The 14,849-nt window shown below is 43.9% G+C and overlaps 1 protein-coding gene across 1 annotated transcript in view; it reads left to right on the top strand.

Annotated features, from left to right (window-relative positions):
* Positions 1–314: 314 nt before the first annotated feature.
* Positions 315–14,849, top strand: part of cyth3b (cytohesin 3b) — a 35,042-nt gene continuing 20,507 nt past the window's right edge. Inside the window, exon 1 of the mRNA XM_030058534.1 lies at positions 315–616. Within this exon, the coding sequence (XP_029914394.1) occupies positions 598–616 (19 nt within the window). The 5' untranslated portion in view covers positions 315–597. The remainder of the gene's footprint in view (positions 617–14,849) is intronic.

Genomic DNA, 14,849 nt, shown 5'->3' with positions numbered 1-14,849 from the left:
TTTCCATAGGATAATCTCACCGTGTCACGTGAGGGCTGATCTGTGATGAATGCTGACGCGCAGCACAGCTGTGCAGCGGAGCTAGGATGGGATAAACCACCAGTGTCAAATTAAACACAACATAACACAGGACCTCCAGTTGTTACTTTAAAAATAATAACCCCCCTCGCAAAAAACAGGTTTGAGCGAGCGTAGTGGTTTTATTTTGAAGGGAAATAACCGCCTTGCTTCCGGTTGCGCCGTGACGTGAGTCCAGCGAACTTGACGCAGCTGGGTCCAACTAGTCTCCCGACACTAGTGGAGTGGAGGCGTATTTGGAGGGATAACGCTCGGCCGCTGCGCTGTGAGAAAAAACACACGGCTCGTACAGTTGCGTGTGAAAATCGCCGCTGACGAGGAGCCGGGAGGGACTGCGTTGCGACTGGGGCGCAAATGGCCACAATATTTTTGACAAGAAGACGCTGCCTGTGAGAGACAACCTGTGTACCAAATGCGTCCCAGAAATTAGGACGCGCATTTGCCATAAATTAGACATTATTCGCACAACGGAAGTTTCTGTGGCCGATTTGGGGGGATTTTGATTCATAAGCTGCAGTCATGGACGAGGACAATCAAGGTAGGGTTCATTCAGTGTCATTCATGTCATGCCGCTGATTTGTAGCCTGCTATTTGTTTATTTTATTTTATTTTTTGCTTATTGTAGGGCTACAGTCATGTGTTTGTATACTAGACAAATTCCTAATAATAATAATAACGGTGATAACAATAATAATGATGCTCTTTTACATTTCATTGGACTGCCACTGGACAATTTTCTCAGTAGTAGCAGGCTAGTTTACAGATCTCACAGAGTTATAGATGATGGGAGTTTTATAGGCTGCCACATACAGCAACATCTCATCTCCTCTCTCGCCTCAGTCACACACTATCATCTTCCCCACATCAGCATTTTCGGATGATTACTGGTTTGAAGTTGCCTCCTACATGGGCAATAAACCCCACTTTCACTCGTGTTGTGTTCAGGAGCTCCTGTGAAACTGTTGTGTGCTAGATGTGTTAAGACTGAGGTTGAATGCATGGACTGACCTGCACATGAGTCAGTGAGAGGACCCAGTAAGGTTATCTGCCCTGAGTGGATGGACATGAAGACTGACAATGCATCAGTGTTGGAGTCAGGGTGAGCACTTCCTACACTGATCCGGGTAAACAGACGTGTGTCAGTCTATGCTTTTGTCAACTCTGAGTGTATGTCTCGCTGGACCAACAGGTCTCTCACAGTCGGCCAAGCATAGCCACGAGATGGATTTGTTTATTGGCACATGACAAAAGCTGAGGAATAGTTTATTTGAAGAGTGTGTTGGCGCGGATCCATCGCTGCTGTTTAAACCTGCAGACTTCATCAACCAGTGGTTCAGCAAACTCTTATCACCTCAGTTGCCCTGCATTCATAACAAAACCATGAACTGTTAAGTTTGTCGAGGTGTAATCAAGATCCTGCAGGTCAGAAACCATTCATCCTGCAGTCTCCTCTCTACAAGCGCTGCGCGCTACATGCATGGCGTGCACGGGCAACAAAGCTGTCATTGTGCTGTGTGAAGCTGGCCCGGCCTCCAGCGGTGGCACACGTCATCACTGCCCCACAGACAGACATATGGTGCTGTGATGCCAACTAGGGATAACTGACAACAGCCAGGAGGGAACAAACACACACACACACACACATGCACTGACGCATACATGCATGCACACCGGCATTCACTCAGACTCATGTCGTTCACATGCACAGACAAATGCGAAGACACATTTCTCTTTTTCCCTTGTGGCTCTGTCTGCAGTGAAGATAGATGAATGGATAGATCATGACCCAGAATGAAAAGTGTATGTGTGTGTGTGTGTATGTGTGTGCGCACATGTGAGTAGGTGTAAGTGTGTGTGTGTGTGTGTGTGTATGTCAGTGATTTATGCCACAGTCTGTCTGCTCATCTGGAAAAAATAGTGTCCTGGATGTGTGAATGTTGTGTGGATAGCTGGCAGCAAGGGGAGGCTCAAGAGCTCCTAGTTTTTGTTTTGGTTTGGTTTTTGTTGAGTGGTTGGAAGGATTATTCAAAAAAATTGCTAGTTTTTTTTTTTTTTTTTTTTTTTTTTTTTTATCAGAGCAAGTCAGAATGTGTGTTTTTTAGCACCCACCCACCCACATACACATGCACACAAGCCCGCAGCAGAGGTGGGCTCTCTGGGGTAGCAGAACAAAGTAGCTGCTGAGTGATGGTGCTGGTTGGCATTAAAGGCATGGATCTACCCTGTGTGATGTGGTCTGTGATGTGGCGGGCAGGTGCGGGTTGGTTGACTAGCTCCCCCGCTGTGCCCCACTGATCATAGCCTCACACAGTCAGGAGCACACACACACACACACACACACACACACACACACAGACACAGACACAGACACACACACGCCCTGCCAGGCCACAAGTCGAGGACAGAAAGTGGTGGACAGAACGAGACATTGAGGTGACAGAGGGAGGCCAGAAAGTGTGAAAGGCGTAAGGATGGAAAAAATGTGTGAGTACGGAGAGCGAGACCAGTTGTAGTAGCAGCGATGGTGAGGTGTCAGAGAGGGAAGGAGGGAAGGCGGGGGGAGGCATGACGATGTGCCAGAGCGATGGCAGTGATTCAGAGAGACAGAGCGGAGTTGGAAAGTGGCCAGAGAGGTATGGAGCGCTGCCAGTGAAAGATGGAGATGGAGAGTGGGGGTGGACCAAATATTCTTCTTGATTCAATTCTCCAGTGTATTACGGTAGTTACTTTCGATAGTGCCTCCTCTGTTCTGTCATGATTAACTCACTGAGCGGCCAGTGGTGTGCTCTGCTGTCACGGGCCATACGTTCAAACCACATCATACTTTTCATCAGGATTCAGTCTCCATCTCTTTTCCATCTCCACAAATATTTTTTTTTCTGTTTCACCTGCAAGAAGTTTTGTCTTTGCTTGAAAAATGAACCAAAAAAAAAAAAACAAAACAGACAAAGTGTGCAAGTTAGGTTGTTTACAAGATTAAAAAAGGTGCTGAAAACATGTTTCATTTTGTTAAAATTTTATAGACAGTATATAACATCCCTGTTGTGTGAACACTTTTCACACTGTTTATACATTTTTCACCATTTGTTGCTTCTTGAACAATTCCTTCTTTCAGTCGAGTCTGAAGGTGTTGTTAGAAATATTTTTGAAAGATAAACCGAAGTCTGGTCTTGCTTTCTATGAGCTGCTTCTGTTTTAATGTTATTTGAGGCCCTTATGCATTGTCTTTTGCGTGCCATACAACTCTTGTTTGCTGCTGTCTTGGAAATTTTGAATTTCAAGTGACTCACTGGTTAAATATATATATATTTATTCACATTGACACGAGGCTGAAGTTCATACTGTTTTTAATCGCAGGTACACATCTTTATTTTCTGTGCCTTGAACTGTTATCTGTTGACTTGACACTTTCCCCTCCTCACACAAGTGTGCCTTCTTCTCTGAGGGATGTCAGCCCTTTTCACCCCAGGCAACATTAATGTGGTGTTACTCTCAACCTTTCATTACTGAAACTAATGCATATTTGACAGGACCTCTCCTTTTCTTGAATTCTTTTTCTTCATTCTCCGTTTTTCTCTCTATTACTGGATTCTCTCTTTCCACTATCTTGTATTATAGTACACACAGTTGCTTCTCTGTCACCTCCTGGAAGAACACAGGGTCTCTTCTCCACACAGTAGGCCATACTGTACCAAGCTTTGACAGAACGGTCCCGTAGTAATCCATCTGACACGCATGACAGTCAACAATACAATGCCTTCTGCAATGAGGCACAATGGCTGATCATAGGACAATAGTACCAGCAAGAGCACACAAAGCAGTGGTATCATAGGAAAGCCCATCTGACTGGTAGACCAGTGTAGCTACGCTTAACGCATCACCATCTCACATGACTTTCTTTGACTGGCAATACTGAAATCAAATGCAAAGTCGCCCCATCTCCCCTTTCTATTTATGCTATGTTTGTTTGAAGTGTCAGTTTTGTATGTTTTTGAGGCAACAGACTTCTGCTGTCAATATAAAGAGTATTCAGCGGAGACTAGATGAGTGATGTCCATATGTTATGAATCAGAGCATTCGCACTAGACACTGGGTTCACAGCACGCCTTGTGACGGCTTGTGTGTTTGGCCGCAGCCTGCCCTGTTTACACACTGTGAAAACCAGCCATTTTACTTGGCAGCTCAGTGTGTGTATTTGTGTGTGTCAGTGTGTGGTCTTTGGGGTTATGGCACGCTGCGGCCCAGCTGAGGCGAGGAGAGACTGGGTTTGGGGACCTCAGGGCTATTCATGTTCCTTCCACAGGCTCATAAGATAGGGCCAAACAGCTTTTTTGGTGTGTTCAGGATTTGTGTGAAAGCTTTGGTCTTTGAAAAAGATTTGCCGCTGTTGTGTTTTTTACCCACAGCCCACCCTCTGAAGTGGCTAAGGGGAGGGGGGGTGGCGTCTTGAAGTGTTCACGGCGCATGGTTTAGCGACTGAGCCGGCTCTCAGCATTTTAGAACAAGACACGCTAAGCTACAAGACAGCCTTTAGCGGTAGGTATGGAGCGAACTGCGCGGAGATGTCATTTGGCTCAGGTTAACATTTCTTCACATCTGGTCCGTGCTTCCCCTGAAGCCCTCTGAAAGATGCGTGGTGCGGATTTTTACCTTGCGAGGCAAAGATCAAAAGTACCTTCAGAAGTATTGTACGCTTTCTGTGCGCTTCCACCCTCCATTTCAGGGATTTCCCTCCCACCACTTCTTGATATTGAGATTGGATCTCAGTATGCACAATACGATTTACTCCAGTGTGCGTCTGCCCACACTTTTATCTGTCTCTCTAGAGGTTACCAGTGGGCTGGTGTGGTCTGTTTGTGTGTTTGTACTCTGCTGATATCATCAGTATCTGTTGCAATCGCCACTGTTTGTGTGTCTACATTAGCCTAAGGGTTAACAGGTAGCCAGACTGGTCCTCTCTCTCTCTCTCTCTCTCTCTCTCTCTCTCTCTCTCTCACTCGCTCTCTCTCTCCCTCCCATTGTGAGTCACCTCTGTCACACAAGGTGTATCTTCTCTGTTTTGACTGCTGTGTGGTCTCAGTGCCCTCATGCACTGCTGGCCATGCACAGACAGGCCAGTTTGCCATGGCTCACTGGCTGTTCTGGGAAGTAGATGGGCGTGATGGGCGTTGACTTCTCTGTCAGTGGATGTGTGTTACTGTATAGGGTATGATGTGATTGTAAGAGAAGGAGAGCGGGAGATGGACGTGATCTGGTGGGAGGTGAAGGTAGAAAACCCCAGGTTGCTTCATCTTTGACAGAAAGATCACAGAGCGGCACAGAGGATCCTTGTTGAGGTTGTCCTCCCAGACTATCTGATAACACACTACACTCACCCACGATAGCCCCCCCCCCCCTCCCCGCCTCGTGTTTAAAGTTTGACCCTGAGAGACTACAGGGCAAACTGACCTCAGCTGTCTGTCTTTTGGAGCAGGATTTGGGGTTTGGACAGATTCAGCACGTGATCTATAGCTGCATCAATAAGAGCTGTGTTGAGGCAAGTTTGACCGAGTGCATGTCTCATTTCCAAATCCTCCTGGACCCCCGCTCTGTTTTCTCAGCCTTTTAAAAGGGGGTTTGAGGTGCTTTTATTTGAGGCTGTGATGCTGGTGGCAAGACTGTTAACTTTTGTGCAGAGCAGAGGGTTCCCGGTATTTTGAGAAAAGCACACAGGGGTTTTCAATAAAGCGTCCGATTTCTCTTGAATCCCGTTTCCTCTTCATCTAACAGACAGTGCTATGCAGTAAAGGTCCACAGCTGTAAAAAGAGGTAGATTAGAATCAGACTTTTTGGTGTTAAGACTGTCAAGGGGCTTGTGGAGAGGGGAATGTTGGAGGCGTGAGGCAAATCGAGCAGAGCTATTTTTCTCCTCTTTGGAAGGAAAAGTAAGAGCGTGCTAAAGGTCCCTTGAGTCTTAAGTCGTGCTGAAATGAATTTCAGGAGAAGAACGTCCTGCTCCACTAAGGCCTTTGCGGGGTCATGGCTTCGATTGGAGTGTGTGCGTGTGTGTATGTGTGTGCGTGTGTGGGGCAGGCCATTTGGAAAGGGAAGAGGCGGCCGAGGAGAGTGGACAGGAAAGGCAGGGTTGGAACAATTATGTAAGGGATCATGGATTGTTCGACCTGCTGAAGATGCAGGAAAAAGGTGTATCCCGTTCTGGCTGCCGGGACGTCCAGTCCTTCACACTCTGGAAACACAACACACTGCACTAGCCTGTGGTTCCCCCTTTGTTAGCATGTTGACATGTATTGTATCTGTACAGACCTTTGGCTTTAGAGACAAAGAGATCACAGTATCTTTTATTAATTCAATTCAAAATACTTTATTTTCTGCGATGACCTTTGTTTTTAGAGTGATAAAAGTCAATGTACATAACAATACACAACACCACACTACCTGTAATTTACTCTGATAAAAGAGGGAGGATGTTTTACCTTCTGAGCACCCTGTGTCTCTCCAGGTGGCTCAGCATGTGATCCTTTGAGTTTTTACTTTTCTCAACTCATGGGTTGATTGTGACTTACAGTCATCTTCCGAGTTCTTTATATCATTTTATATAATGATTTTGCTGGTTTTACTCTGTTCCTGTATGGATTGAATGCATACACAGGTATTGATCGCTCTGTCCCCATGCGTCGCTGAATCTTCCTTTCCAACTGGGCTCTTGTGCTCCCAGCAGCTGTTTGTAGGCCTTCTACTGCAGAAGACCTAATCCACTCTTTTCTATTGGCCTGATGCTCCTTCCAAGTGTAATGCTGAATGCAAGTCAACTACCAAATCCCCATTCCAGTGCACCACTGTATTAAATTCCACTCTTGAGTATCCACGCTCCATCCCATTCCAGTGTGTGTCTGTGTGTGTGTGTGTGTGTGTGTGTGTGTGGAACATCTGGCCAGGCTCCAGCCTCTCCCAGCCCTCTTGTCTACCCTATTTGCGCTCATGGCACTGCCAACCCAGCTCTTAAGAAAGGATTTGTAACACTCAGTGGCTTATTCTGGGGTCAATGTGTCAGTAAACCACTACAGAGCATCCTGTCTCTGTACCATAACATTTTTGCAAACCGGGCATGTTTTTGCCCCCTTTTTTGCTGTGAGATGCTGCTGCATCATGCAAAATTCATTCTTGTTTCATAGGGAGAGGGGATGAGCTGTGACTGCTGCACTGGTGCTGCGAAGGGAGCCTAGGTTGTTGCAGTCGTGCTCTTTTTTTCCCACCTCTGTACCCCACACAGGCTTTGTGCTATTCAGAGTGGCAGTGCTGTTTGGTTTGTCACCGTGAAATGCTGCATAGAGCGCAGCAGGATGACCATGTGACGTGCAGGGTCTTGATCAATCTGTCAGTACATATATATATACACGTGTGTGTTTGTGTGTGTGTGTGTGTGCTTGTGTCAATGCCTGTGTTTGTGCACTGAGTCTGTTTGCATATGTTGAAGAGAGAGATGTGGAGACAGAAATGCAGCAGTGGCACAGCTTCAGACAGAGACATGCGAGCATTAAGATTGTGAGGGAAGCGGATGCTGCAGTCACAGAGAGTGTGTGTGTGTGTGTGTGTGTGTGTAGTAGTAGTAGGATGAGTAGGCTCAAAGTAGGTTAGTGGCGCAGGGCTCAGCCCAGCTGTGTATACCTCACGTTTTTCCCACTTCCACTATTTATGTTCTGGAGGCATGAATGTATGTGAACAGTAGAGTGTGTGTTTGTGTGCTTGCATGTTTGCACAGAGGATTAGCACGGGCTGCGAGCCCTCTCCATACATAGACAAATGGGGAAGATCAAGTGGGGAGGGATATGGATGACAGTTAGTGGATTATAGGTCAGGGGCTCGGGCTGCTGGCTGTCACTTCCCTGTTGGAGCACTGGAAAACACACATACACACATAACAGGATATAAACATGACAGAAAGACAGCCCGGAAAGAAAAAGAAGAGCGGAAAAAGAGAGAGATACCTTCCCTTGTGTTTTTCATTTTTGACAGTGGAAAAATCGCAGTATGTTTTATTATATAGTGTGTCACCAGAGTTTTCTACTCCTATTTTTTTTTAGGGTCTTCTGGCTCTGACCTTTTGAATCTGTCCACACTGTTCTACTTTAAGAGTATGGAGGACAAGAGACAGGGATGACTACTGTTGCTGTGGTTGTGGGGACTGCGTTATGTGAAATGAACGGCCCTGAAAACAGACCAGGTCACAGTGGGAGGCTGAAGAATAGCCCACAAGGGCAGTGAGAGCCAGACATTTTCAACACTGGGACAATAGCAGTTAGATTCATGGTCATATTCGAGTCGCTGTCCCAGCAACAGAGGAGAGAAATACTACCCCCACACACACACACACACACACACACACACACATGCACACACATGCACACCTTCTCTCGCTCTAGATCCACACTCACATCCATAACCCATAACTCATGATGCATCAATGTCATGGCACTCCAAGATGATGATTGGGTATGATTGATAATGCGGTGTGGCCTTAAGTGGGTCTTGACCGCTGTATTGCACCCCACCCTTCCCCCCCTGCAACACACACACACACCCACACACACACATTCGCAGACTTGAAGTGGCCCTGGGGGTATCTTGAACCGCCAGAGATTTACAGAAGCTCTGAGGCACAGGTTCCCTCACACATTGTATTTAATCTCTTTTTTGACCTCTGTCAGATTGTGTTTCTGTCATTGTTGGAGAGAACATGCACTCCAGTGAACCTTGCAGAAAGCTTTTTTGTATTTTTTCAGTTTCTCTTGATAATGTGTCGTGGCCAGGGGAAAGCTCAGGCTTACTAACTCGCTGTGGCGGTAACAGGGTTTCACAATATTCACACTCTGATTTTGTGGCTGGACCATGTGCCTTCATGGTGTGTGTGCAAAGAAAAGCCTCAAACAACGCTGCGGTGCTGTTATGCAAATGTGTAAAATCCATAAACTAAAGTAAACACGAGATATTCCAAACAATGTTTTGGAGATTTTCAATGGCTGTTGGTGCTGTCTTATAGTAATCATTGTCTCGGATGCAGAGTTTGCCCCTTTAATGATTTGGGCTGGATGTGAGGGGCTGCTCCTTCTACAAATTAGGGTCATTTGGTTTCTCTGACATGTAGGTTTGTTTGAATCAGTCTCTTTCACTAATAGCTAAATGTGTCAGATTTTTTTCAGTTGTTATTAATGTTCAATGGAGCTGTGCCTTTTAAAGACATTTTTCATCACTGAAAAAATGCCTTTTTTTTGTTTGTTTGTTTGTTTGTTTTGTTATTAATTTTTTGGTTTTAATCACGAGTTGTCATTGTTCAGGAGAAAGTCAATCTGTCATATCAAAAAAAAAAAAAAAAAAAAAAAAAAAAAAAATCAACAGCTCCCAAGATCCCAAGAAGATCTGTGCTTGTCACGCAATTGCAAGCTGTGAGGAGGTCTAAATGTGCAAAATTTTTATGTTAAACCACTGATACCCAGCATCCATCACTGTCCTACCTGGTATGTTCTAGTTCACCTGTGAGGAAACTCAGAGGAGATTTCAGAAGAGAACAGTTGTTATTCAAATGAATGAAATGTAAAGCACTGTAACCGTGGTGGGTTTATGTAATATCTATATATATCTTTATGAAGAGGAAGCCCAGGATTATATTCCCTATCCGCTCTGTTGGCCAGACCTATCACATTTGCCCTGTTGCTATTTTCATATCTCCTGCATGTCAGCTTTTCCGCTGTATTCAGCTGCCGGCTATCAGCCGATCATACAGTTGGTTATGACTTTGATGAGCTATCAGCCTGCGAGTAAGATTATGAGCCCTGGGGGATGTATACTGTATGTACAAGTTTAATTTTTGAGACATAATTAGTAGACCAAGTTACCACCACCTTGTAAGGCCAACTAGTAAGGAAGTGTGTATTGGGGGATGCAAAGAAAGTAAAGTTTTTTTTTTTTTTCAAGTGTCAGGTATTCTTTCATGTATGTTGATTCTTTTTGCAAGGAGGCATAAGAAAAGAAATTTAAAAAATGAAAGAAAGTGCTAATTGCTTCTGTTTCAGGCTCGACAACATCTATGGGTGACAGATCACTATCTTGCTGCACTGGCTTTATGGCGAACGTAATGGAGCACTATCTCCCTGTGCTGGTGCCAGGACTGCTGGCATCACAGATCACAATCTTGCCTCGCTGTGTTTCTACACTGACTACGGCTCCTGTCATGTCACTACCTTGCTATGCTGCAACATTTGTAATGCGTAAAAGTTGCCTTGCAAAAATCCCCATCTTAGAAAGTTGTCAGTTCTCATATGAAGTCATAAAATCTTGTTTTTCTTAAAACAAGTGGGAAAAAAATGCCCGTGGAATGAGATAATCCTGCTTGTTTCCAGTGCAGTTTAACTTGTTTCAAGGATTTTTTTTGAAACAAAGATAAATATGTTGAAACAAGGCAGAACAAAGTAGATCAGGCCCACTAGTATCAAGAAAATAACAGTTCATTCAGGAAAATGCTGGGAACAAGTCGGTGTGCATCAGAAAAAAGCGGGATTATCTCATCCCACTGGCAGATTTTTTCCACTATTTTAAGAAAAACAAGATGAAGAAGAAAAGATACCTTTCAAGACTGAATGTGAGACCAAATGTCTTGTTAAGAGTTTTTGAGTTTGAAAGTTTACGCAGCGTACATGCTACGGTGCAGATTTGCTGTCGCTGCAGTTTGTCACCACTTTAATCTGACCCATACCAAACTGCTTTCATGCAAATAAAAGGAAATTCTGAAATAATTTAGTATTGATTTATTATTGATGCAGTGTCATTCATATTTTAACTGTGGAAGGTTCATCAGCCGTCAGCCGGTGTCGGTCATTTACCTCACAGGTCGATTTTAACCATTAAAGTCACGCTAAAGCATCGAGGCTCTGCTAATAAGGTCATCGCTGCATCGACAGGAAAAACAAATCTTCTGCACTATGATGCAAGAAACAGCATCGATGCGTACTTCTCATCATTGCTTCAGTGCTGTGAGATTAAAAGGAACAGAGAGAATAAAAGCCCTCTGTGTGTGGAGAAACTCGCAAGCTGGAAAACCCCTTTACACCGAAATTGGAGAAAGAGTGATGGTCTGACTTGAACCACCCACATATTCTGTGTAATAAACTGATCCCAGCACAGCGACTCAACTCTCTGTCTCTCTCTCTTTCTGTCTCTCTCTCTCTCCTCCTCGTCTGCCTCTTCTCTTTCCTGCTGTCTCGCAGCAACAAAGGCAGGAGTAGAGAGTTCTACTTGGCAGCCCGAGCGTCTCTCTGTCTTTCTGCCTTCTGCTCACTTTTGCTCTCCCTGTCGCTCTCTCCCTCTCGCTGCGTCTTTGTCTGTTCCTCTATCTCTGCCCAGTTCTTTTCCAGATAGACTGTCTGGAAGGCCTGATCCCAATGTAAACAGCTCAGTCGGTGCCGCCGCTGCCTCCTCCATGGTTTCTCTGTCACATGGAGGCTCAGTGTGTCTGCCCTGGGCCTCCGTATCAGACTGCTGGCCGGTGAGAGACTCCAGTTATTTCCTGAGTGAGTCACACCGGACTGTGGGGGTTCAGGTACTCACACAGGCCCTGCTAGGAATTTTGGTACTTGAGCAAGAATATAGAAACGCACGGGTAGCTCACTCCAGACAATAATAATAAACTTTATTTGTGTAGCACTTCTCAAAACAGAGTTACAAAGTGCTGTACACATGTAAAATAGAGTAAAATAATGAAAGGCAGTGGAGCAATAACAAACATGAATGTAAAAACAATACAATGAATAAAACAAACAGACAAAAGGTAAATAAATAAGTGAAAACAAAATAATAGCCGAGGGGGTGTCCGGTTTGAACCCGAGCCCAGGCCATTTGCTGCATGTCATCTCCTCTCTCTTTCTTCCACTCCTGTCTCTCTCTACTTTAACTATCCAATAAATAATAATTAATCTTTAAAAAACAAACAAACAAATAAGTCCACAGTCTGGGGGCTCAAACAGCAGTTTCACCGGGAACTTTACATTTTTAGTCATTAAACTTTATTTGGATCTACAGTACCAGTCAAAAGTTTGGACACACCCTCTCATTCAATTGTTTTTCTTTATTCACTGTTTATTTCTCAGATGTGTTACCCACTCTGAAAGCCGATCCAGAGATCACGCTGGCCTGCGAGCGGTGATGCACGACCGTAGTGGAGTTTGACGGAGATGGCAGATATTGTTTAAGCTGCTTCTCGTTGCTGTTTGTCTCAGCAGAGCTTGCTTTGCTTCACACCCGGCACACAGAAAAAAAGACGAGTCCTTGTGGTTGAGATAGACAAAAGTACGCCCACACGTGTGTGCATTCCAACTTGTGATTTGATGTAAGAGTTGAATCCTTGGTCACTGAGAAAAGGACTGGAGAAGGGGACTGGATGTGAGATTAAAAAAGTCCAAGTTGGCATTTTTGCAAGTTTGAGCCCATTTATTGCGCTGCACACCCACTTAACATGATCATTTTCTAAAGCCTGCCATGCATTTTTAGATTTTTGAAAATGTATTTGATTACTTTCAGGTGATAAACATGATTTAAAATTCTCTGCTACTCTGCTGGATATTTGCACTTCAGTTTAAAAGTCATGGAAGCTTTAAATTAGTTCCTTAAACAGTGTTTTCTGCTGGGACTTTTTCTGTTATGTGGGTTTCTAAGTGCAATTGGGAGGAATAATGCACTCATATGCTGTTGATAAATCATAAAAATATTCCCGCCTGGGAGTTAGCCAGACTAGCAGGAAGCTGCCAAAATCATATAATTGTTTTCATAATATCCATGTCTGATGGTCTTTTACCTATTACCTTTCTTAAGCAAGCTTTAAGTTGATTTTTTTTTTTTTTTTTGCCATATTTATGTGGGTTATGTGACTTTTGTTACTGTGGGTAATCCTTATTGAAGTGAGATATCTTCCATAAACCTCTACAGATTTTTTAATCTCAACTGCACATCTTCCTTGTTTTCTGTTGTTGTGTTTCTGCTGTTTTGTTTTATATGTGCAAATACATAAAATCACAATCAAATGAAAATACTGAAATGGAAAATGCATTCAAACATCTGAAGCAGTGCTGAATCACTATGCTTTGGAGAAGGGTTGGTGGTAAGGCAATGTGTATGCAAAGTGTAGTAAATGGGTTAAACCAGATAATAATACCTTTCCTTTAAGCACAACAGCGTTGAGGGGATAAGGAAAGGGATTCAAAACGCATGTTAGTCTGACTTGTATGCATTTACAAATTGTGTACATCTTGTGGTGTCAGGATCACCGTCCTCCTTCCAAAGTTCTCTGCTTTCTCCTTGGGAAATGAGGCGGGAGGCTGAGCGAGATGAGACTCTGCGATAAGATAAGAAAAGGTCTCGGTTTCTGCGGTTGACAGATGGCAGACAGACAGATGGCGAGTTCATTTATCAGTCGGAAAACATACAAAAATCTGCCAAAAATCAGTTTCGGTAATAATCTGCATTAAGTACGAATAATATAGCGCTTCTCTATAGAGGAAATGGCATGAAGTGGAGATCTACAGTGAAAGACAGCCAGGCCTATAGCAAAGATAAAGAACAAGGGACCCCACTGCCAAAACCACTAATCCAATTTGTCCGAGGATCACAACACATGATGACCCAAAAATAGACCAATTAGAGGCTGTTTTTCAGATTCAAAGAGAAGAGGAAGCAATTCTTTTAGAGATTTTTGGCAAATGCAGTTCTTCCTCATGAATAAGTGATTGTGACTGGTGGGTACTGTGAAGAGACTTTCAAGCTTCGAGTGACTGCGTTATAGCCTCTTTGTGGCTTTGGAGAATCATGCTGCTATGTTATGTTGAATGGAACCTCTGATTTGTAATCTAATTTTCATAGAGGGAGTGTTTTTGGACGCCTCTGCTGAGATGACAGTGAACATTACCAACAAGTGACTGCTGCAGACTTGGAGAGAGGGGGGAAAAAAAAAAGACAAACATAAGTGACAGACAGTTTGTCTTCAGGGTAAATCCAAACAGTAGAAACAGGCCAAGTCTTTTTCAGACGTTAGGTGACAAAAGCTGACAAATTCCAACAGCAGTCACTGAAATTAAAACCCATTAAATGTTCAAATATTTTTCCACATGCATCAGCTAAAGGAGTTGCTGATTCACGCTCTCCAAAATATTGTCTTCAGTCAGGTGGTGCTGAATCCAAGGACAAAAACATGCTTTTCACATCAGGTAGATTTCTTTAACAGGCTGAAGGGCTTAGCAGCACAGACGAGTGGGAAGATTTACAAACGGGGCATTCATCTTCTGTGAAAGTGGAATTAATAAGAATGGATGGGGGAAAAAGTAAAACCAAGAGAGATTGAGGTGTAAACCTTTGTACACAGTTTCCAAGATATTAATTTGAGAGCAAATTGAAATATGCTGTTGCTTGGTTTGGCTAGTAAAGGAAATTCCTTTGTGGCCATTTGGCTTCACGGAGAAATCTGAGGACATATAAATCATAGTGTTTTATGCTCATGTTAAATCAATGGTGCTAATGCCAGAGTCATGAGGGCGCAGTGATAAAGTGGGAGAGCAGAGAGGCCAGTGCATAGCTTAATCTTGCTAATCTTTATAAATCTTTATAAATCTCAGGATAGAGAGCTTCTTGGAGGGTGGTGATCGCAGCGGATGAGAAGAATGAATCCTTTTGGCTTATACAATAAAACAATTATGTGAAGTCCTCTGTTCTTTGCCAGAGATCTGTGGTCCAAG

Source organism: Myripristis murdjan, chromosome 8 (genome assembly GCF_902150065.1).
Source record: "Myripristis murdjan chromosome 8, fMyrMur1.1, whole genome shotgun sequence".
Lineage (NCBI taxonomy): Eukaryota > Metazoa > Chordata > Actinopteri > Holocentriformes > Holocentridae > Myripristis > Myripristis murdjan.
Note: the sequence above shows the minus strand (reverse complement) of the source record. Positions and strands in the feature narration are given on the sequence as shown.